This window comes from Phragmites australis, chromosome 3 (assembly GCF_958298935.1).
Source record: "Phragmites australis chromosome 3, lpPhrAust1.1, whole genome shotgun sequence".
NCBI classification, from domain to species: Eukaryota; Viridiplantae; Streptophyta; class Magnoliopsida; order Poales; family Poaceae; genus Phragmites; species Phragmites australis.
Genome location: NC_084923.1, coordinates 45,359,277 through 45,382,092, shown reverse-complemented (window position 1 = coordinate 45,382,092; position 22,816 = coordinate 45,359,277). Strand labels below are relative to the sequence as shown.

Below are 22,816 nucleotides of genomic sequence, written 5' to 3'. Positions count from 1 at the left end.
GCCACTCTCTCTCTCTCTCTCTCTCTCTCTCTCTCTCTCTCTCTCTCTCTCTTCACACCTTGCCGTTCGATCAGCTGAAGCACCGGTCCATCTGTTTCCCTGTCCTGTTGCAATCAATCATTTGACATCGTTCTTGGATTCTATAAAACCACTGTCCCAGTGTCCCGATCCATCTCACCCTCACTGTCACTGCCAAAATCGCCACTCTGTTCCAGCTTCACTCACAATGTGGTGCCATGGCGACGGATGCGTGATATTTGCTGTGGCCGCCGCGGCCCTTTTGGCGGCGGCGGCGGCCGGACGGGACGAGCGCAGCACGTACATCGTCCATATGTCGCATTCGGCCATGCCGAACGATTTCGTTGAGCACGGCGAGTGGTACGCCGCGTCGCTGCAATCGGTGTCGGATGCCGCCACCGTGTTATACACCTACGACACCCTCGTCCACGGCTACTCGACGCGGCTGACGCGGGCGGAGGCCGAGGCGCTGGAGTCGCAGCCCGGTGTGCTCCTCGTCAACCCGGAGGTGCGGTACGAGCTGCACACCACCCGGACGCCGGAGTTCCTTGGGCTGGACGGCACGGACGCGCTGTTCCCACAGTCGAGCACCGGGAGCGACGTCATTATAGGGGTGCTCGACACCGGCGTGTGGCCGGAGAGGCCGAGCTACGACGACACGGGGTTTGGCCCCGTGCCGGCGGGCTGGAAGGGCAAGTGCGAGGAGGGCAACGACTTCAACGCGTCCGCGTGCAACAAGAAGCTCATCGGCGCAAGGTTCTTCCTGACGGGGTACGAGGCGGCGAAAGGCCCCGTGGACGTGTCCAAGGAGTCGCGCTCGCCGAGAGACAACGACGGGCACGGGACGCACACGTCGAGCACAGCGGCGGGCGGCGCCGTCCAGGGCGCGGACTTGCTCGGTTACGCGACCGGGACGGCCAAGGGCATGGCGCCGCGCGCGCGCGTGGCGACGTACAAGGTCTGCTGGGTCGGCGGGTGCTTCAGCTCCGACATCCTCAAGGCCATGGAGGTCGCGGTGGCGGACGGCGTGGACGTGCTCTCCCTCTCGCTCGGCGGCGGCACGGCGGATTATTACCGCGACGGCATCGCAGTGGGCGCTTTCAGCGCTATGGAAAGGGGGATCTTTGTGTCCTGCTCGGCTGGGAATGCCGGGCCGGGCGCGGCCACGCTGTCGAACGGCGCGCCGTGGATCACCACCGTGGGCGCCGGGACCATCGACCGCGACTTCCCCGCTTACGTCATGCTCGGCAACGGCAAGAACTACACCGGCGTCTCCCTGTACAGCGGCAAGCCCTTGCCCACGACGCCGATGCCGTTTATCTACGCGGGAAACGCGTCGAACAGCAGCATGGGCCAGCTCTGCATGTCCGGCAGCCTCATCCCGGAAAAGGTCGCCGGCAAGATCGTCCTTTGCGATCGCGGCACCAACGCCAGGGTCCAGAAGGGCTTCGTCGTCAAAGACGCCGGCGGCGCCGGCATGGTTCTCGCGAATACCGCTGCGAACGGCGAGGAGCTCGTCGCGGACGCGCACGTTCTCCCGGGCTCCGGCGTGGGCGAGAAAGCCGGCAACGCCATGAGGGACTACGCCGTGTCCGATCCGAAGCCGACGGCCACCATTGTGTTCGCCGGCACAAAGGTTGGCATCCAGCCGTCTCCCGTGGTAGCGGCCTTCTCGTCGAGGGGGCCAAACACCGTGACGCCAGGCGTCCTAAAGCCGGACATTATCGCGCCGGGTGTGAACATTCTCGCGGCGTGGTCGGGGTCCGTCGGCCCCTCGGGGCTCCCCGGCGACAGCCGGCGCGTCGGCTTCAACATTATATCCGGCACGTCCATGTCGTGCCCGCACGTGAGCGGGCTGGCGGCGTTGCTCCGCGCGTCGCACCCGGAGTGGAGCCCGGCGGCCATCCGCTCGGCGCTGATGACCACGGCGTACGCGGAGTACCCCAACGGCAATGGCATCCTCGACGTGGCCACCGGCCACCCCGCCACGCCGCTGGACGTGGGCGCCGGCCACGTCGACCCCGCCAAGGCGGTGGATCCGGGCCTGGTGTACGACATCACTGCCGCGGACTACGTCGACTTCCTCTGCGCTATCAACTACGGACCGATGCAGATCGTGGCGCTCACCAAGCACTCGTCCGACGGGTGCAGCGCCAACCGCACGTACGCGGTGACCGCGCTCAACTACCCGTCCTTCTCCGTCATGTTCCCGGCCTCCGGCGGCACGGTGAAGCACACCCGCACGGTCACCAACGTCGGGCAGCCCGGCACGTACAAGGTGACGGCCAGCGCCGCCGCGGGCAGTACCCCCGTCACGGTGTCCGTGGAGCCGTCGACGCTGAGCTTCACCAAGGCCGGCGAGAAGCAGAGCTACACGGTGAGCTTCACGGCGGCCGGGATGCCGTCGGGCACCAACGGGTTCGGCCGGCTCGTCTGGTCTAGCGACCACCACGTGGTCGCCAGCCCGATCGCAGCAACCTGGACCTGACCGGCAGTAGCAACGTAGCAAGCGTGTTGTTAGATCTTGAGATAAACCCAAGCGAGATAGCAATGGCGTGCGCCATTCTCGGATTGCGGCGTAGCAAGCGTGGTGACTGTATCTCAATTGTAGCTGGTGACACTGTGGCCAAATGGCAACTAGAAAAAAAAGGTCGCAGTGTATTTTAGCTCGTGTGCAAGGGAATTAAACTAAACGAACCAGCAAATGGTACTCCGGTGAAATACAGACGAAAGTTTCTGCCCTCCGGCGATTCGTCTGCAATTTGGCATCGTTTGATATTTTCGGCTCTCCTGCTGCTTCTGTTCATCTTCTTGAAACTGCGGAATCTCCGAATAGTATGCTCCAGCTTTCCGACAGAGGTCGGTCTTAGGTGGAATCCAGCACTGGATTCCCAGATTACTAGGTACTTCCATTGCCTTTTCTTCGGCCATTACACTCTTGCTGAACGCAGGTGTTAACCGAATGCAACAGAAGCTCCCAAATCTTCGCAAAAATCGTGATCCTTGCCATTTCTTCGCAAAAATCGTGATCCTTGCCATTTCTTCGCAAAAATCTTGATCCTGCCATCCTGCGTGCTCTGAGGGCACTGCCACAGTGCCACTGCTATTGTTGCAAAGCATCACGTTGCATGCATACAGCCATGACATCGACCTCACAACATCGGAATGATCTCCCAATTCGTTATGATAAATTCAGCATAGCGCAGCATCAACGCTTCGAGACAAACCTCAGCACCATCCTGCTGCGTGCTAGGGCTCCTAGCCTCCTACAGCATTACTCCTGTACTGGTACTGTACATATGAGCCCTCAATTAGCGAGCACAATTCAAAATTAGACAATATACGTGATTATATTTATCTAATTTAAAATTAGACAATATACATGCTTATATTTATCGAAATGGATAACATATCATCGTATTTATAATTTTAACATTCGTATTCGATATCTTATTTATCAAAAACTGACTTTCGGTACATCATACACCGAAAAACATGAGTCCACCTATATTCGACACACGAGTTGCCCAATATAACATATTCGATACACGAGATACTGAATATGGCATATACGACACCTTATACATCAAAAATCAGGTGTATTCGGTACATAAGGTGTCGAATATGTGCTATAGTACCGTTGCTGGAACTTTGATACTGTCATTTTATGCCGGGAACCTTATGTGTCGGTACAGACCATATTCGATACCTCATGTGCCGAATATACCTGATTTTTAGTATATGAGGTGCTGAATATGGGTTACAGTGCTATATTCGATACCGCGTGTGCTAAATACATCTAATTTTTAGTATATGAGGTGGATAGGCTACAGTGTCATATTCGGTACATTGTGTGTCGAATATAGTTTGGTTCGTGTTTTTTCGACGTACGGTGTATCGAAAGTCAGTTTTCAGTAAATGAGATATTAAATACGAAAACTAAAATTATAAATACGATAATATATTACCTAATTTAATAAATAGGATCACATATATTACCTAATTTTAGATTTTAACCTCAATTAGCTCGTCGCATCAACGGGGCCCTGGCTGGACCTGAGCCTCCCCACATGCGTGTCCGTGCCGTGGTCACAGGGTGTTTGGTTTTTTTTCGGGCTAAAGTGAGTTAAAATTTAGCCATGTCCTGATAACTTGTTATTTATTTGGTTTAAGATTAAATTTTAATTATATAAAAAAATTACAACTCGAGCTTAAAAAACAGGAAAAAAAATTAGCCCACCAAATTATGACTTGGCTCAAACCAAACATTATTTTTACAATCAAAATTTGGCACTATCTTAACTTAGCTTTTGACTAAATTTTAGCTTGATTGAGCTAGGCACCAAATTGAACACGCCCTTAGATCACGGACGGCCTGGGTCGTAGCTATGTCCTCGCTTTTCCACCCTCCAGATTGGTGGCTACAGATTGATCCCTTCGTCCGTTCACTTGATTCAACGCGGCCGCGGTGAAAATGGCATGGGATCGGCATGGTTGCGGTCCATGGCGAAGCTAGAGCCAACAGCCAACCCTGGTTCGTCACTTGATAGCATATTTAATTTTTAACGATATACTACTAAATATAGACTAGTAACAAGTGTTTTTTTTACCCTGCTACATGTGCCCCACGGCAATTTAACTTCGCTTCGCCCCTGGTTGCGATTGAGTCGTTGAGAACCGCAGTCGTGTGCTACCCTGTGAGCCAGGCAATGCCCCATTGTGTGTACATGTTTTCTCCCCATCGTAGTCACCTTGGAGACCGAGCCACTACAGCAGAGGACATGGTTGATGGAGCTTTACTAGAAGAATTTAGTCATTTCTAACTTTAGAATTTTTTTTAGCTAAGCTTCGGGAAGATATATGATATTTGGTTAAGTTATATTATTCTTATTTCCAACTAAAAATGTATGTTTAAATTATAATTTTTTATCCTATAAAATACAAATCTCGCTAGAACTGTCAAACAACCCCTGTACTGCCCTTCTCCCACCCTTTCTCTCTCCTCCAGCGGTGACGGAAATCGGACATGCCATGTTATCGCTAGCTGGTGGTATTGATGGGATGCCCTAAGGACTGTATGTAAGAAGCCAGCTCACCGGAGTGTGAGTACTGGTGTTCACTAGTTTTAAGAGCACAAACTTGCACGTCAATGAAATTAGTCACGAGTCACGACCCCTAAGACCAAACCCAACATATTTCTTTCGCGGCTCAGATTCTTATCGTGAAGGAATTCTCGTTCCCTTCAGCGCTCCTAACGTTTTCACTTTACGGTTCTCTTCACGACGGGATTCTCAGGGTTATTCTCTTCAGGACGGGATTCTCTCTCCGTTCCCTTCGCGATTCCCCTCGAAGGAAAGCTGTTGGAGATGAGAGGAAATAAAGGTAATAGGAACGGAGAAAAGAATCGGAAAGGGAACAAAATGAAGGAAATATAGTTAAGGGTAGTCTAAGACCTTAGCCCATATGGGTGATGGCGAGAGGTGTGATATGTGTTGAGTGTGTGATTTGTTTTGTATTTTCTACAGAGTGAAATGCATCCACGATCCATAAACTTACTCTCAGTGTCATTTAGTGTCTAACTCTTAAAATGCATATGAGTCTCTAAACTTATTAAGTATACCACTTGAGGTCTAAATTACACTAATTAGCATAAAACTGTATATGCGGCACGTCGTAAGTTGATTCATGTTTATACTGATTAAAGTGATTTGGACATTATGTGGGCCACTTAACAAATTGATGAAAACAAATATGCATTTTAAGAGTTAAAGGCTAGATGACACTGCAAGATAATTTTAAGAACCGCCGATATATTTTACTTTTTTCTAAATAAATAAATAAATATTAACAATTGGATCTAGTGATACTACGACTTGTACCGCATAAATTGAATCCAATGGGGAATATTGGGTGTTTGCATATATCCACTAATATAAAGCTTATGCACTAAATAATACTTCATCCGTTTAAGAAATAGTAGACATGCTTTTTTAAAAATCAAATTTTAAGTATATAGCTTTTAAGAATGATTTCATAATTATACAATTAGGTTCATAATTAAAAATAATTTTACACTATATAATTTTTATAGTTATAAATAATATATTTTATAAAGAATCTTAATCAAAATTCAACGTGGAAGACCGAGTCTAAAAACACGTATTATTTCTAAACAAGAGTACCCGACAGAATAATCTATCATTGACCAGTGTCCCAACTATACTTTAAGTACCTATTTTAGGATCTCAATATAAGCTGATCCAGTTTCCGTAGTATTGGGAGAAACAAAAGCTTAGCAGGTAGTAGACACGGGACGACTGACGAGTTGTGCCGTGCTGTGTTGGTCCCGTGCCGCAACCCGACTAGCCGTTGGGGTGTTCTCCTCGATACTGGCATGGGGAAGCGTGATTTGTGCGGTGAGCAGGCCGATGAACCCGGGTCGGGGCATGTGGTGGGCGACCGCGTGGGCCGCCGCCGCTGCCACCACCAACCAGGCAACCAACACCGTCTCACGGGCGCCGAATTCAATACGGTGAGTCGGTGACGATGAAGGCAGAGGCCCCCGGTGGCCGGTGTACGGCGCAGCGCATCTCAGGCGCCGTGCGGTACGGAGGCTCCATGCCTCCGTTCGCAGTCCGCACTCCGATTCGCAGTCCGCACTCCGTCCAATCGGTTTTGCCTCCTCCCTACGCAACGTCCTGATGAGATGGCCTGGTGGTGCCACGAAAATAAATGCTGCCATGTTACCACTCCAAGGATGGCCGTGATCACTCAAACAGACTACACCGTACTACTGGTCTGATGTAGGGCGTGCCAAATTTTAAATAGGTAGCTAAATGTCATGTATTATAGTGAAAATATAGATATTAAATATGATAATATTAAAAATAAAATCAAAATATATAGATATAAATACGCTACGTTAGCGTCGTCGAATGAATACGTTAAAAATGATACTGCAATTTGATTTTAGATGAGATCTGAAAAAGAATATGAGATATTTTACTAATTTTCCTCATATTTTCTTTTTTTATTTTCACTTGTAAAATATGTTCTATATGCATAGCTAGTAACGAGACAGAGAGATTGAATGGATGACAAAGATGATGGTAAAAGTGGGTAAAATATTCGAATTTTATGTGTTTTTATTAAATAGGAGGAGAGTAAGAAAAATGTGACGCGAGAAATAATTTATGTTTTATATAGCAAAGATGTGAGAAATGGTGACGTTCTAAGAGAAGATGAATTATGATGTCTTAAAACTAATGGCTCTAAGAACTTTGGAGGATAAATCTATCTTAATTTCTATTTAAATATGTTCTACGTTTATCTAGTATATCTACTCTATCACTTAAGAGAATTGAAACATACTCTAGCAAGGTAAATTACAACTATATAAATGTAGAAACGTAAATAAGATAGAGAGACAAACTCCGTATAGAGATTTTTATCTTATAATATCGTCGGCACACAAGCTACCCTTAGTGCATGTTGGAGCTCTACAGAGGATATGCTCTCGGTCGCCAAGTCTCTTCCGATCACGTTCTTAAGATACCGAGTCACCAAGATAAGGTCTCAAGTACGATGAGCCATCACACCATTAAAGCAAGGTCTCACCACTAATCTCTCTTCCGATCACTTATGCGTTGTCTTCACTTTGGAGCTTTAGTCACAAAGATAAAGGCATCTGCGTCCTTGCACAATCTTCTTACCACCGCTTCACACCAAGTCAGATGGTCAACAAATTACCGGCAAGTCACAAAGACTCAAAGATGACGGCTATCGATGTAAAGAATAATAGGGTCACCTAGCAGGGGGACCCACAGTAGTTGTCAGTGTAAAGAATAATAGGGTCCCCTGGCAAGGGGACCCACGGCGGTTGTCAGTGTAAAGAATAATAGGGTGCCCTGGTAGGGGGACCCACGGCGGTCAAGTATCAACCTTTTCTACATGTCATGATTGGACAGGAGCATGGTCCCCCGATGCTTCCAGCCAGCGACCACACGACCAGTTTTCTCTGGTCGCGGGGCAGGTATGTACCTAATCAGTCTAATTTCATTACATACTTTTTCACTCAAGTGTTATGTCTTACCCATGACGTCCTTCCAAGCGGACCTAGGCGTGACCGGCACACAGGCTTGTCGTGTCCCATCCCGTAGCATTAAACACTACAGGGCGACCTAACAAAGCGTGACAATAGATTTTGCAGGAGCACAGACGACACATGGGGACGGGACCTGGTAGACCAGGCGATAAGGATAGCGCGAGCGTGAGACCGATGGCACAAACCTTACAAGCCGACAGGGCAAGTGGAATGTGGCCACTCGCCGTAATGATGGGTATAGATTAGAAGGATTAGCTAGTTCTGGGTCTAGCTTGGGTCACTATGTAAATACTCTCTCTCGAATATATAAAGGGAGGGAGACACGGAGAAGAGGGAGAGGGTATCCAGTTCATTCAGACCCATAGTGACAAATACACATGATGTAGGCCTATTATCCCAAAGGAGGTCCGAACCTGTATAACTCCTGGTGTTCTTGAGTTCATCACACATACGTAGCTAGAACATACGACCCCAGGTCGCGGATCACACGTCTGTCGTTAGGTATACCCCAGTATCATTGTCAGGGACTAACCCTCGACATTTGACGCACCTGGTAGGGGCGTATTTTTGTGAACACCAGATGATCTGGTGATAACAGTAATACAAGCACCGGACCATGTTAGAAACTAGCCATTAGAACCCACTCAGAACTAGTTTTGAACACTAAATTGTCCGACATATACTTCATCTCCATCCTCGGACTGTCTGTTGTGTATACTTGAGCCTGACCGATCCAACTTCTTCACTGTCCAACTGTCTGATGTATTGATCTTCTGATCATCGAATCTTCCGGTGTGTGTAGATTCATCTTCTCTAAGTTCTGTAAAACACTCCGGTGTGCACTGTCTTTTCATCAGCGGACCTTTCAGTGTATTGATCTTCAGTCTCCAACAGTTGCAGAGCTTCTGTTAAATGCTCCGGTGTACACTGATTCTAATCATCGGACCTTCCGGCGAGTACAATCTCATTTCAGCTCAATTTTACATCCTTCTGAAAAATGCTCTGGTGTGTACACTTGTTGTATCACTGGACTATCCAGTGTAGTCATTTTTCTTAGGACTTTTCTAATTCAATCAAATTTTATTCCGACTTCGGTCGTTTCTTCATGTATTGCATCCATGAGATCTACTAATTATATATTCTTGACAAACATTGATCTCAATGATATTAATCACTAAAATCACAATCACAATCTAACATAACAATTTTTCTATAAGAGATTGATTGTATATGACCCTGCACCGTACCTTTTCTTTTTGTTTGGAAGATCAGTTTAGTTTGCAAAAAAAAAAAAAAAAACTTCCATGAATTAAAACATACCCTTGTTTCCAATTCTTTGAAATGAATTGCAGCCATGTTTATTTAAGGCCCAAGTGTACTGGATGCCTGGATGGAAAGCACAAGAAGTTGATTCCCATAAGAAAGGTGCAAGACCACTCAGTGGTTCAATGCCTAACGCCAGATCAAGATCACCTGCTTGTTTGATAAAACATCGTAATTCACCCTTATTGTGCCTTGATTTGGTTATAATGAGCCATTAACAATTCATGATTAACTCGAGTTGGAGAAAAAAAGGAATTGGTGTGTTTGTTTTTTAATCTAGGAAAAATGAACTCACCAGAATATTCGATGTCTAGGAAGTTAGCTTGACCGGATGGTCCGGTGTTGTGCTTACAAGAGCATCGGAGTATTGTTCAGTGCGCGGCAAAGTTTGAAATTTGAGTTTGGAGTCAAAACTGAAGTAGCCACCGGATAGTGTGGTGTTAGTGTTTGTGAACACCAGAAGGTACACCAGAGTAGTTCTTGCAGAGAGGTTGCCAGTCGCTGATAAGGTGGAATTGAACTCACCAAACATATCGGTGACTAAAGGGTTAACACTGGAAGCTTGCACCTCGAGTTCTGCAGAATGTGCTTTGAACTAAGGATTTTTGTTTTGAGTGGAAGAAACATATTTGTTTGTTTTATGGTGTGCAGGAAATGGAAGCGACTTGGTGATCAACGGTGAGATGATCAGGGTCAAGCGGGAGGCTTGGTGCCAGACGATCAACGAGGCTGGGCGAAGCCAAGGATGATCCTAGTGGCGCACTTAGAGGTCAAGCAAAGCATGGATGGATAAGTATGAAGACGGCATGTTGACAAAGTCTAGCAAAAAGGATGGCGGTGCAGGTGAAAAGGTGGCCCAAGAGATCGGGAGCGGGAGAGACTTGTCGGCGGTCAAGATCGCAAGACGGAGTATACGCGTCGACATCAAAACGCTTGTTTGAAGCAAAGCAAGTGACGACTAATCACGCTTTGAGAAGCATACTATAGTTTCATAGTTTGGCCACAAAACCATGGGATGACTGGAGGGTCACATGACATCATCACGAAGTTTGTGTCGATGTGAAGATAAGTCGTAAAGAAGTTATGACCGTTTGATGGAAGGAGCAAACTCTGGACCAAAATGCCACGGTTGTAGGTAGGAATGCACTACCAGTGAAAGGTATTTTGGGAACAAGGAAATTTAAGCGTTAAGGAACCTTTCAATGGCTATAAATAGAGAGGTAGAGCTGTGGGAGAGTCTTGAGTCAGCTATTTGAGAGTCTTGTGATAGATTTTGGAGGAGAGAAGATGATAGACTTAGTCTTTGTAATAGGCTATAGCTTTTGTGAGAAAAATAACTTTATAATATGCTAAAATTAGGGCTGACCTATATGCTTAATGAAGATTATTTTCTTGCATGAGATTATTTCATTTTTTTTCTAATATCTTTCTTTTGTTTTCCTTACCTTCGGTGCAAGTTTTTCAAAAAATTTTTTGTTGATTTTCGTTTTTGCTTTTAAGCTGTAATTTTTCAACCTTGAGAAGTTATTCTTCTTGTTGCTAGAGGCATAATGTTCATATTCCTATGTATTTGAGATGGTCTTAAATCTCCTTATCTCTAGACCATCAACTTAGAGAGTTGCTTCTTTCAGTGACTGTCATTTGCTTTTTTCTTTGTTCAAGCTTCAAACTTTTGTGCACAAAGACACATATTACATCCGTAAAGTTATGTTGCTTTAAAACTTTTTCTTTCGTTTTTATCTATCTAAAATTTACGCTTATGTTTGTATATTTTTTTAGCGTTGGATGAATAAAAAGTAGACCATCTATTTAAAAAAAATTATAATATATCTATTCACCTCTCTCTAATAGTCTATCTTAGTCCTACGCTTGTACATCTTTAATCTAGCTTTACAAAGGCCAATGCCACTTGTGTTGATAAAAAAATTATGTATTATCTAAGGTCACATGTAATATGGAAATTTCAAGTCAGTAGGAAAAGAAACATTCTCAAGTTTGCGTACCATTTACCTTTCTTATCATGTTATCAGCACCGGAACAGTGAACATACGGTTCGGAGCCTTCTTGAGCTCAGGGATTTCCTTCGATATCTTCTTGAACTCCCTTTGGAAAGCAAAAATTTCAACAGCATTGTTGTTGCACTTTCATGGAGCTAACTGCACAGCAGGCAAGACTCCAACTGTCTTTGCAAGTTGCAACCATTGCTTACTTACTACACCCATCATATTCATACTAAAGAAACTCCTTGGTACATGCAGTGCCCCATTTCATCAATAAAGTGCTCACAGACTTTCTAGTTTCTTGATCTTTTAGTGGTTACTTGAGACTGAGAAAGTTGGCACGAAGTGCTTGAGTTCAGAACATGGACAATCGTATCTGACACTGGTTCTTGCAGGGTGCTTGCGCCTAACAACTTCTCTGGATCCATTTACCGTTAATTATAGTACAACGCGTTGCCAATGAGCATCCGAGCAGCAGTTCAACATTTCGGGCATGAGATGTTTGATGTAATGACAAGGCCAGGGCTTAGTTGAGCCTCCTGTCATCCTCCAACTGGGAACATTTCCCCACAATGCCTAAACGGAAGCTACATATCTGAAGTGCCACATTAAAATGCATGAACCCTGAAGAATATCAGCAACGGATATTTAAAAGTAGCTTAGCATAAAATTACTGCAAATTGACAAAATAATAAAAGAGAGCAGGCCAGTTGGCTAACCTCACCTTTGTCGCACAGCCCATTGATCAACACGGAGAATGTGTGCATGCTCGGCAGAAACTGCTTCAACCCCATATACTTCCATACCTTTAGTGCCATCTCTAACGTATCATTCTCACAGAACATCTTTATCATCATGGTGTAAGTATCAGAATCTGGTTGGCAGCGCTTGATCATGCTGCGGAAGACCTTGTGTGCCTCATCGTCCTTCCCAAGGCTAATCAGACTGTTTAGGATGATGTTCCGGATCCTTGACTTTGGGGTTATCCCATTGCCTTCCATGATCCTAAAAGCATTTTCAATTTTTTTTCCACTTTGCAGAAGGCAGTGACGAGTGCATTGTACACAACAACGTCAGGCACAATCCCATCCTTCTCCATATAAAAAAATTCATCTCAACATCGTAAGTATGCACCAACACACTGGCTGTCCGTTGGCAACCCCTAGAGCTCATGTCCTGCACGACACGGATAGCCTCCTCAACACGGCGTGTCTTGCAAAGCGCATCGACCATGATGCCATATGTGAAGATGTCAGGTTGGCAACCAGTGTCAAGCATATTACTGTAGACCTGTCGTATCTTTGGGAGGTTTGGTGCTCTTCCCCATCCCTCAAGCAGGATGCTAAAGTCTTGGCGTCAGGAGTGAACCGACTCTATTCATCTTGTCGAAGATCTGCCGGGCCTTACGCACGTTCTTGGACTTGCATAACGCGCCAAGCAAGCTGTTGAATGCGGCAAGGGTGGGGGCAACGCCGTACTTCTCCATGACGTTGAACGTGTAAACGGCCTCATCGACCTTCCGCGCCCGGGCATACTTGCGCATGATGATGCCGAAGGTCTCGAAATTGGCGACGCCCTCCCGGCGCACGACGGTCACGACGTCCCACATGAGCTGGTAGCCTGCCTGACCTTGGCTAGGGACGCTACCACCGTGTGGTAGGAGAAGACGGTGTGGTCGCACCCACTCGAAGAAGCGGTACTCCAGCATCTTAGGAAATTATCTATGCACGTAAGTAACGGATAGATCTATTGAGATGATACACATAATTATAAATGATATCATATATACGATATTTGTTAGTGAGGTTTAGCCGAAGTCTACATCTCCGAAGCATAACTACGGACACTACTCCCTAACTAGCAACATCGGCTGCTTCCGAGGGTTCGCCGCCCCTTGCGAACCTATCGTAACACTGTTATTGTTACAAACAGCGGTACTCCTCTCATATTTATGAGGAGATATGTTTACAACAATCATACTAGGATTCCACCTAGAGTGCTATTAAGATTTCGTCATATACCGTTAATACAACTCTAAGTGCTATACTTAACTAACTTTATATAATTATTCTGCATATATCCAACAAACTCCACCTTTTCGAATAAAATGCCACTTAAAGCCATCATGCGCGAATTTTCATGTACACCGAACTTGAGTTATCACATTTGCCACTCAACGAGAGCTGTCGATAAGTTTTACTATCACTCCAACTTCATACTCCATTACTCCACCTATAGCAGAGCATTTTTCTCTTCTATCAACCAACTCTCCTTAAGTGAAACCAGATTCCTCTTTAACCTTTACACATGTCTGACTCTCCGAAGCATGTAACTTCATAATAAATCTTGATTTTAATAGTACCTTACTCCAACAGTACGGTAGCCCACATCGTCACATAAGTAGATATAACTAGAATCACCAGACTTCATGAAGAAAAATCGCTCCTGGTTAGGTGTCACATGAAAAAACCAACTGAATCCAACATTCACACTCCCAATTGACTCCTTCTTGATACTGAAAAATTCAATATTGCTTCCAAGTCACACATAGAAATCACCACACTAGCATTGCTCTTTCACCTTACTGTTTAGGTTATGATTCTCCAACGTCTTACACCATAGTCTCATGTAATTCCAAACCAACAAGATTACTCCAGTTGCAAGTAAAGATCTCCATAATGTCTATTTCTTTCCAATTCAGCCCTTAAAGCTTCTTCACGTCCATCAATCCACACAAAGAAACCCATACGTACAACTCTAATCAATCCACGCTCTTGCTGATTTGGAAGCACACAAGCTCTCTCCAATGCCATCCTACATCCTAAGCTCACGCCGCATGCTGCCACGCCATAGAGAATAATCACCATCGGCCCACACGCTCCTATGTTGTTGTTACCAGTCTCTTCTTCTCTGCTACGCGTATGTTCACCTTTCAAGTGAACTATTTGCCAACATTTTCTGGACTGTCTGTCATGTGTCCACAAACTGTTTGGCCATCATTGTCAAATTCTTATCAGTCACCATGCGCATCACAAACAAACACTATTGACAACACATGCTCATCACCAAGCATCGCAACAACAACCTGAGGTCTGCCAATAGGTCGACAGTCTGTCCTCCCTTGCCTGTTGCAATATTCATTAGCGTCTATATGATCTCCTGTCGTACTTCAACACTTGCGAACGTCGTGTATGCGATCTCCGGTTGCACTCCAACACCTACGCACCTCGTGCACTTGCCCGCACGACACGTCTTGTCACCTATATGCCGATACATCTAGTAACTGACTAGAACTTCGGTCTTGCCTCACCGAATACTACCACGCACACGTCGAACCGCGCGCATGCTGCCTTGCACACCTATTGTGCATGATCCACCGCTATCATACCACGTCCACAACCATGCCACACTCATATGACAAAGTCAACCCACTCGATCGTCACTCGTTGTTCGCCATCAACCATCATAAGCAATGGTTCATTGTTCATGAACAATCTAATTGCAATTTTCTCAATCCCCGTGGTCTTATCCTTCAGTTGGTTCCCTCATGTCCTGCTTTGTTGCTACGCTTCTATTCCCATCGGCCACGGCTGGTATTTATTTCTTAGGCCGCATCTTCCTGACCGAGCTCCAAATCGATCTACCCCTCGTGTCCTTATTGGAGTCTCAATCAACCGTGTACTATTCGGACCCATGTCCGTACTTGCATCCCAATAAAACCACCTGCTTTCCCAATTGTCCACGCTAGCACTCGCGTGTCCTATCATTTCCCACACGCACACACGGCTGGTGGCATGAAAAAAACCCACAGGTAGCAGAGATGAAGAGACTAGTAACAACGATATTGTTAGGAAACCTAGAGTTTTACAACCAAATGTCGACCTGTCTCGATCTTTGGAAAGATTTAATTCTATCTCTTAGGGGGTTTTAGTACTATATATACAGAACGAACTCCTAATTATAGTACACAGATGAATAAAGAAAATAAAGTTTTTCACTTACATTGTGTCTCCTTTGTGCAATTATTTTCTAGAGGGATCTCTAGACTACACCCGTTAGCAGTGGTTTCATAACATATTGTCAGCATGAAGCTCTGCTAGAGACCAAGCTAGCGGAACAAATTTGCCTACGATCGATCTGCATTGCATCAACATCATCATCAAGGGGCAGGTCATGACCTAGCCTATATGCCCTACGCAGCACGAATTTGTTTTCGCAAAAATTGAAACGTACAAGATCGGTCTGGTACGTTTTTCTTGCTGCTACTATTTTTGCATCAAAATAGATATATGAATAACATGAATAGTATCATGAATAGCATCGCAATGAACACAACGTATAATTGGTGGGGCCCGCATCCGCCACCATGTCGTCGATCGAAATCTGGCTGTTGTTCCTCTGCACAAGAACGCGAAAGTGGGAAATGAGAGCTTACCACAGCCGTTCATAAAAATTCCCCAAAGAAAAAAGAAGGAGAGCTAGTTGAAACTTGGCGATGGTATGGAACTTAATACCAGATTTGAATCTTCCTACGCAGAAAGAAACTATCAAAAATATGCGCGCTGAAATCCACGCTGGTAAACTAGAGGACCATGCTCCCATAGTAAGAAATAATGAAGAAACACCTGAAAGTGCACCTGAAAGAAATAATGAAGAGCACGATGAAGAAGCACCTGCAAATGTAACCTATGATGAAATAGCAATGAACTATGTGAATTCAGGGGAATCCTGGAACAGAGCAACCACAATAATCAACATATATTTCGTAAATAAAAATGTCACATCTATAGATCGTGACCCTGAGCCTACATCGCTCACTTAATGTAGCATGAGGTTAGATTAGTAAGACTAGCATAATGTAATAACAACTGAACTATTGCCCGTGAATAAAAGAGAGATTTCTGGGCCAGTATGCTGCATATCTCCTCACGTCAAACCAATGGATATAAGTGGGGTTTTGTTCCTAAGAGGAATGAAAGGAATGAAATTATGAGGTACAAAGCACGAATAGTTGAACAAGGTCTCAGTCAACGACCAGGCGTTGATTATGAAGAAACATATTTCCCGCTGATGGGTGGTATTATCTTTAGATATTTAATCTTGATGGTAATCAACCTGGAGTTGAAAATGAAACTGATGGATATTGTGACCACATATTTTTATGGGAGCCTTGATTCGAATATTTATATGAATGTACATGAAGGAATGCCATTGCCAAATCAGAATAGAAGAAATAGACATCTTTATAGCGTATATTGAAGAAATCACTATATGGGTTGAAACAGTCAGGTCCCAAAGTTGATCTTTGCATATGAAGATGATCTGAATATCATCGGTACAGAAGAAGAAATTGACGAAGCAAGCTCGTACTTGAAGTCTGAATTTGAAATGAAAGATTTGGGTAAAACCAAGTTTTGCTTAGGCTTGCAGCTAGAACATGTGACAGATAAAATTTTTGTACATCAGTCAAACTATACTTAGAAGGTGTTAGAGCGGTTTGGTTTTGAAAAATTATTTCCCTCTAAAACCCCCATGGTCGGAAGGTTATTGCAAGCAGATTAAGATACCTATAGACCTAGAGAAGAGGGAGATGAAGTGTTGGGATTGAATTCCCATACTTAAGTGCAATAGGTGCGTTGATATATCTGGCTAATTGCACTATGCCAGGCATAGTATTTAAGGTAAATCTACTTGCATGATGCAATGCATAACCCACTAAAAGGCATTGGAAGGGTGTGAAGGATATTCTACGTAACTTGCAAGGTAGTAAATATCTGAGTCTGTTCTATAGAAAGAATCATGACCTAAGTCAGGTTGGATACACAGATACTGAATATCACAGACTGGCTATGTATTTCCTATGTGGTGGAACTGCAATATACTAGAAATCATCAAAGCAAAATCTTATACACTACGTAAGAAACTAGCAAAGGAGACACCACATTAGTGACGACTGCTCAAAACCCATCACTAATGTCCTATTAGTGACGGGTCCAATACGGACGCGTCACTAATGTGCCTTCTGATCAGAACCAGATATAAACCTGTTACTAATGAGTGATCATTAGTGACGAGTCGTAACATGACCCGTCACTGATGAAAATAGTGATGGGTCAAATTGTGATAGGTCGTTCTAGGCCAGTCATTAGTGACTGGTTAAGTTATGATCCGTCACTAATGATAAGGTCATCAGTGTCGGATCGTTCTAAGCTAGTTATTAATAACGGGTTAAGTTGTGACCTGCCACTAATGACTAGGTCATCAGTGACGGGTCGTCCTAGACTAGTCATTAGTGACGGGCCAAGTTGCGACCTGTCACTAATGATAAGGTCATCAGTGATAGGTCGTACTAAGCCAATCATTAATAACTAGGTAATCAATGGCGGGTCGTTCTAGACCAGTCATTAGTGACTCGTCACTAATGATAACATCATCAGTGACGGGTCGTCCTAAGTCAGTCATTAATGATGGATTAAGTTGTGACCTGTCACTAATGACTAGATCATCAGTGGCGGGTCGTCCTAGACCAGTCATTAGTGACGGACCAAGTTGTGACATGTCATCAATGACAAGTTATCATATGCGAGTCATTAGCGACCATTGTACATTTTTTATTTTTCTTTTATTTTTCTCTTATTTTTTCTCACCTCAGTAGCACTAGAATATGAACTATTGCACATTTCTGCTCAACTTTGATGTAAAGTATAACAGCTATGGACACAAATGCGCGTTTCAAAAATGGTGCAGAAACTTACAGGGGCAAGAACTCAATCTTCTACGCCATTTTTGGCCTCGAAAAATTCTCTGAACCCGATAAAGTTAGGGAGAAACGGGTTTAACTTTTTCTGTAGATGTTCGTAGAGTCAAAAAAACGTTAAAACTGGAGTTCGTATGCAAAAGTTATGCCTGTTTTACATAATGCACACTGGGTCATCTATCAAATTATAACCCTTAACAAAATTGGTAAAATTAGTCATTAGTAACGGATCATAGTTATAGCGCGTCACTAATAACCTTCAGAAAAAAGGTTAAAAGGATAAAATATATGGTTTCTATCATAACTATGTGATAGAAGAGATGGTAAGGTGAATACGCGCGTGAGGAGGAGGTTACGGGCTCGATTCCCATGGAACATAAACTTAAAACAATGTGAAAAAAATATAGCTTGTGAGGCATATGAGATAGGCCTGCGTTGGGATGGTTCAGGTGAAAAAAATATTTTTTTGAATTTTTTATGTTAAAAAATATGAAAAATGTTCATCGCTCATTAGTGACGGGTCAAGATTATAACCCGTCACTAATGTTCAGTTAGTGATGGGTCACGTTATGATCCATCACTAATCACCTTATTAGTAACAGGTCATCATCCTATACTAATGACTTATCATTAATGACGTGATAAGAGTGACGGGTACGTGACCCGTCACTAATGATGGTTATCATCCATCACTAATGTAGAATCTAGGCCTCTAGGTAAGTGGTAAGTGTTTCGGTGATTAATGACAACCATATTATTGTGACTAACAATTTATTTTGAAGGTAATAAAAAAAAATTCAGTATACAATGACATTTGGGTAATCTTGGTCCCTAAAGTGCTTATATGGACAATCAAAGGACATATGCTTTAAGACTAAGGATCTTCTAGTTCTAAGTGTCACAAAGGAGATGGAGGATACTTAGAGTAGTATAGGGCTTCTTTTCTTTTAGTCTTTTGACCGTACTATAAAGGGGGCTAAAAGTAGTAGCTTGACTTAGTGAGTCTAGACATAGATGATGCACACTTGTTAAATTCTAGCACTAGGTAGAGCATACAAGTCCATGGTGAAGCTGTCAAGGAATTAGAGCTCAAAGAGAATTGAATTGGACGAGCTCACAAAAATTTATTCACCGGATTATCCTCTGATGGATGTCTAATACTCACCGGATAAACACTAATTGAGGCATCCGAATTATATGAAAAATTTCAGAAGTGTTACACCGGATTATCCGGTGATGGAAGTCCGGTGACCATCGGAGCTTTTCCAGCAGAGGAAATTTTGGGAGAAAAACAACTTTGTATTCATCGGATTATCCGATGCTGCATAATATGAACACCGGACTATTTCTTGCAGAGAGCATTGCTTCGGGCCACAGTGGAAAATTACAGTCACCGGACTATCCGGTGACTTAGCTGACAGACCATCGGAGAAATGTTGTGAAGAAACTCAGACAAATTGAACTCACCGGATTATCCGGTGAGAGCAAAAAATCACCGGAGTATTTCTTGCAGAAGGTTCTGAAATTTAAAGGGTCGGGTGAGTTGTACTCACCGGATTATCCGGTGATGACTGTTGTTCACCGGAGTTTATCACCGGACAAATGTTGCCGTGCAACGGCTAGTGACAGCTGGCTCTGGGTTTGAACCCACCGGATTATCCGGTGATCTTAAGGATATATCCAGCGGATTATCCGGTGATTACAGAAAAATGAGAGTGGTTAGCCAACGACTAATTTTTTATCTCTAGGCTATAAATACCCACTCAGTTGGTTTCAACAGTGGCTCTTGCGACTCTGTAGCAGCTCATACACTTGGTGTGTCATTTAAAAGCAAGAGAGAGAGAGAGCACTTGTGTCCATTCCAAGTTCTTAGTTGAGGATTAAGGACTTCTTTGAATGCTTGAAGAGTAGTAAGTGTGCATCTAGTTGTTGTCTAGGCTTTGTCTTTGTCAAGCGAAGCTTGAGGCTTGTTACTCTTGGTGGTTGGTAACACCTAGACGGTCTTGGTGATCGAAGGATTTCTCGGTGAGCTCTTGGAGGAATTGTGGGAGCCCCGGGAGAAGGAGGATGTACTTGGTTTGATACCCACCAATCCGGAGATGGAGAAGGGGTAATCAAGAGAGAGCACTTGAGCCTTGGTGACTCAAGGGGGAGCGACATCCTTGGTGGATGCTCCAACAAGGACTAGAGGGAAGTGCCAACTTCTCGAAACCTCGGGGAAAAAATCGGTGTTGTCTTCTCCAACTCCTTACTTTCTTGCATCTTATTTTGAGTTTTGTTATTTTGCAAGTTCTTCTTAGTGATTATCTTTCTTAGTTAATTCTTGCTTGATTAGCTATCTAGTTCTAGTTAAATCCCTTAGTCGCATTTCCTTTTAGTTTTATTTGCTAAAGCGGTAGAAGTTTTAATTAATATCCTAATTCACCCCTCCCCCTCTTGGGCTATTCGATCCTTTCAACTAATAACTTTTTTTCACGTAGTGATACCTAATTCGATGAACACTTGGAAATAATAGCTTTATATAAAGTTACACATGAATACGTATGTCTTAGAAAAGTGATCAATCATATCCAACACTCATGTGGTTTGAACACTACTAACACCCCCATTGTTATCTATGAAGATAATGCTGCATATGTTGCACAAGTGCAATCGGGATATATGAAAAGCAACTTAGCGAAGCATATCACCCCCAAATTCTTTTATGCTTATGAATTGCATAAAATGAATGAAATAAAGTTAATACATACCAAATCACGTGAGAACCTTGCAGATTTATTCACTAAGTCTCTTCCTATATATAATTTCGAAAGATGTGTTCATGACATTGGGATGATGAGGCTTAGAAAGTTGCATATTTTAGGGGGAGAATTTTTACATAATACCGATACAAGAAATTAAATCTTAGTCAAGAAGATTAAGTGATCAAAGTTAATCATAAAAATTATATTAAGCATTTTAGTGGATTGTACTCTTTTCCGCTTATATGAGTTTTTTTTTAAATTTCTCATGATAAGATTTTTAATGAAACAATTTGTGTGATCATATCACGAGTTATGTATTCTTTCTTATAATATTTTCTACTGTGTTTTTGAGAAGTTTTGATGATATATATGCATTTCACGAGAAGTGCACAAGGGAAATTGTTAGAAAACTTGTAGTTTTATAACTGAATATGGGTCCGTCTCAATCTCTTGAAAATTGATTCTATCTCTCAAGGATTTTTGGTACTATATATACGAGACAGAACCTCTTATTATATACCAAGGACGAAGCACACATGCACTGTGTTCGACTCCAGAGCCGACCTAGACTTGACAAGTCCCACCATGCCGCTGTGAATTGAGCTTGCGAGCCCTAACCAGCGGCGACCAGCCGTTCTGCTCCCTGCTCGTGACGCCTATGAACCGTACTCACCGGCGTCCGCGACGATCGCGTCATGAGCCATCACAAGCACGACCATGATTGCCCTGACTCCGCCGTAACGACATCCATGCCACCCGACGACGACGACGTCTGGCTAGTAACCCTAGGTGCTGTCGACGCTCACGTCGACTAGCCGTAGCAACACGTGCACCGTTTATGCGCACTGGTCATCACCATATTCCACCTTACATCATGTCCATCGACATTGCTTGTGTATTACACGACGTCATGTAGATATATAATCCTTATACCTCTATATGATCTTCTACATATCATCTTATGATCCAATCTAACCGTGACATTGATAACACTTGTTAGGGAATTAGCTATTTGTGTAAATAATAAATGGATCAATTGAGATGATGCATACGATCACAACGATATTAGAGACACGATGCTTGTTAATGAGATTTAGCCGAAGCCTATATCTCCGGTACATGACTACGTGCACTCCTCCCTATCTAGCAATAAAGGTTCCCGATAAAACTATCGTCCCTTATAAACCTATCATTTTACCGTCATTGTTACAAATAACGAACCTCATCTTATATCTACAAAGAGACCTTGCTTATACCAATCCTACCAAGATTTCACCTAAAGTCCTACTTACAATTCTATCATATTCTACTAATATAATTCTAAATTATATACGTAACCAACTTACATGTAATTATTTGATACATATCTAATACAATATGCTGGAACGTCCGGCGTGACGCGGATGCCACCGTGGTTGAGCTCGTGCTCCAGCCCGGAGGCCTTCCTGCAGAAGATGATGAGCTTGCAGAGGCGCTTGGCGGCGTCCACTGGAACATCAGCGCCACCGCTCCCGCCGCTAAGCATTCTTGCAAGTTGCAAACATCTTGCGTGCCTGCAACCAGGTGTGACTTGCACCCATTTCTCTACCAGCACACGCTACCCGCTGTGACTGAGCCCGTCGCAAAGCCTAGCCACTCACCACCTCATCTTGATAGGCACTAGAACAGGGGAAGCAGTGAAGGGCTTCGTCTTGCTCCGCCGTGTCCGGCGGCGACTGAACGCCCGCTACTTTCGCCAAATCGAAGTGTCAATTCGGGAAGTGAATGCGACGAACTAACGACTTGGGCCATCGAATCAGAAACAAATGGTCCATAAGGCCGTTAAAATAAATGGCCACCCACTTCGATGCCGTCGGCTTGACCCCGCTCA

General features: G+C 44.1%; 1 protein-coding gene and 1 pseudogene across 1 annotated transcript; one reads left to right on the top strand and one right to left on the bottom strand.

Moving 5' to 3' along the window:
- The first annotated feature begins 58 nt into the window (after positions 1–58).
- Positions 59–2,796, top strand: LOC133913368 (subtilisin-like protease SBT1.7). Its single transcript, XM_062356499.1, has one exon. The coding sequence runs from the start codon at positions 227–229 to the stop codon at positions 2,504–2,506; it is 2,280 nt and encodes a 759-aa protein (XP_062212483.1). The 5' UTR covers positions 59–226; the 3' UTR covers positions 2,507–2,796.
- A 9,175-nt stretch (positions 2,797–11,971) lies between these two features.
- LOC133910780 (pentatricopeptide repeat-containing protein At1g77360, mitochondrial-like) lies at positions 11,972–22,471 on the bottom strand (annotated as a pseudogene).
- Positions 22,472–22,816: the final 345 nt, after the last annotated feature.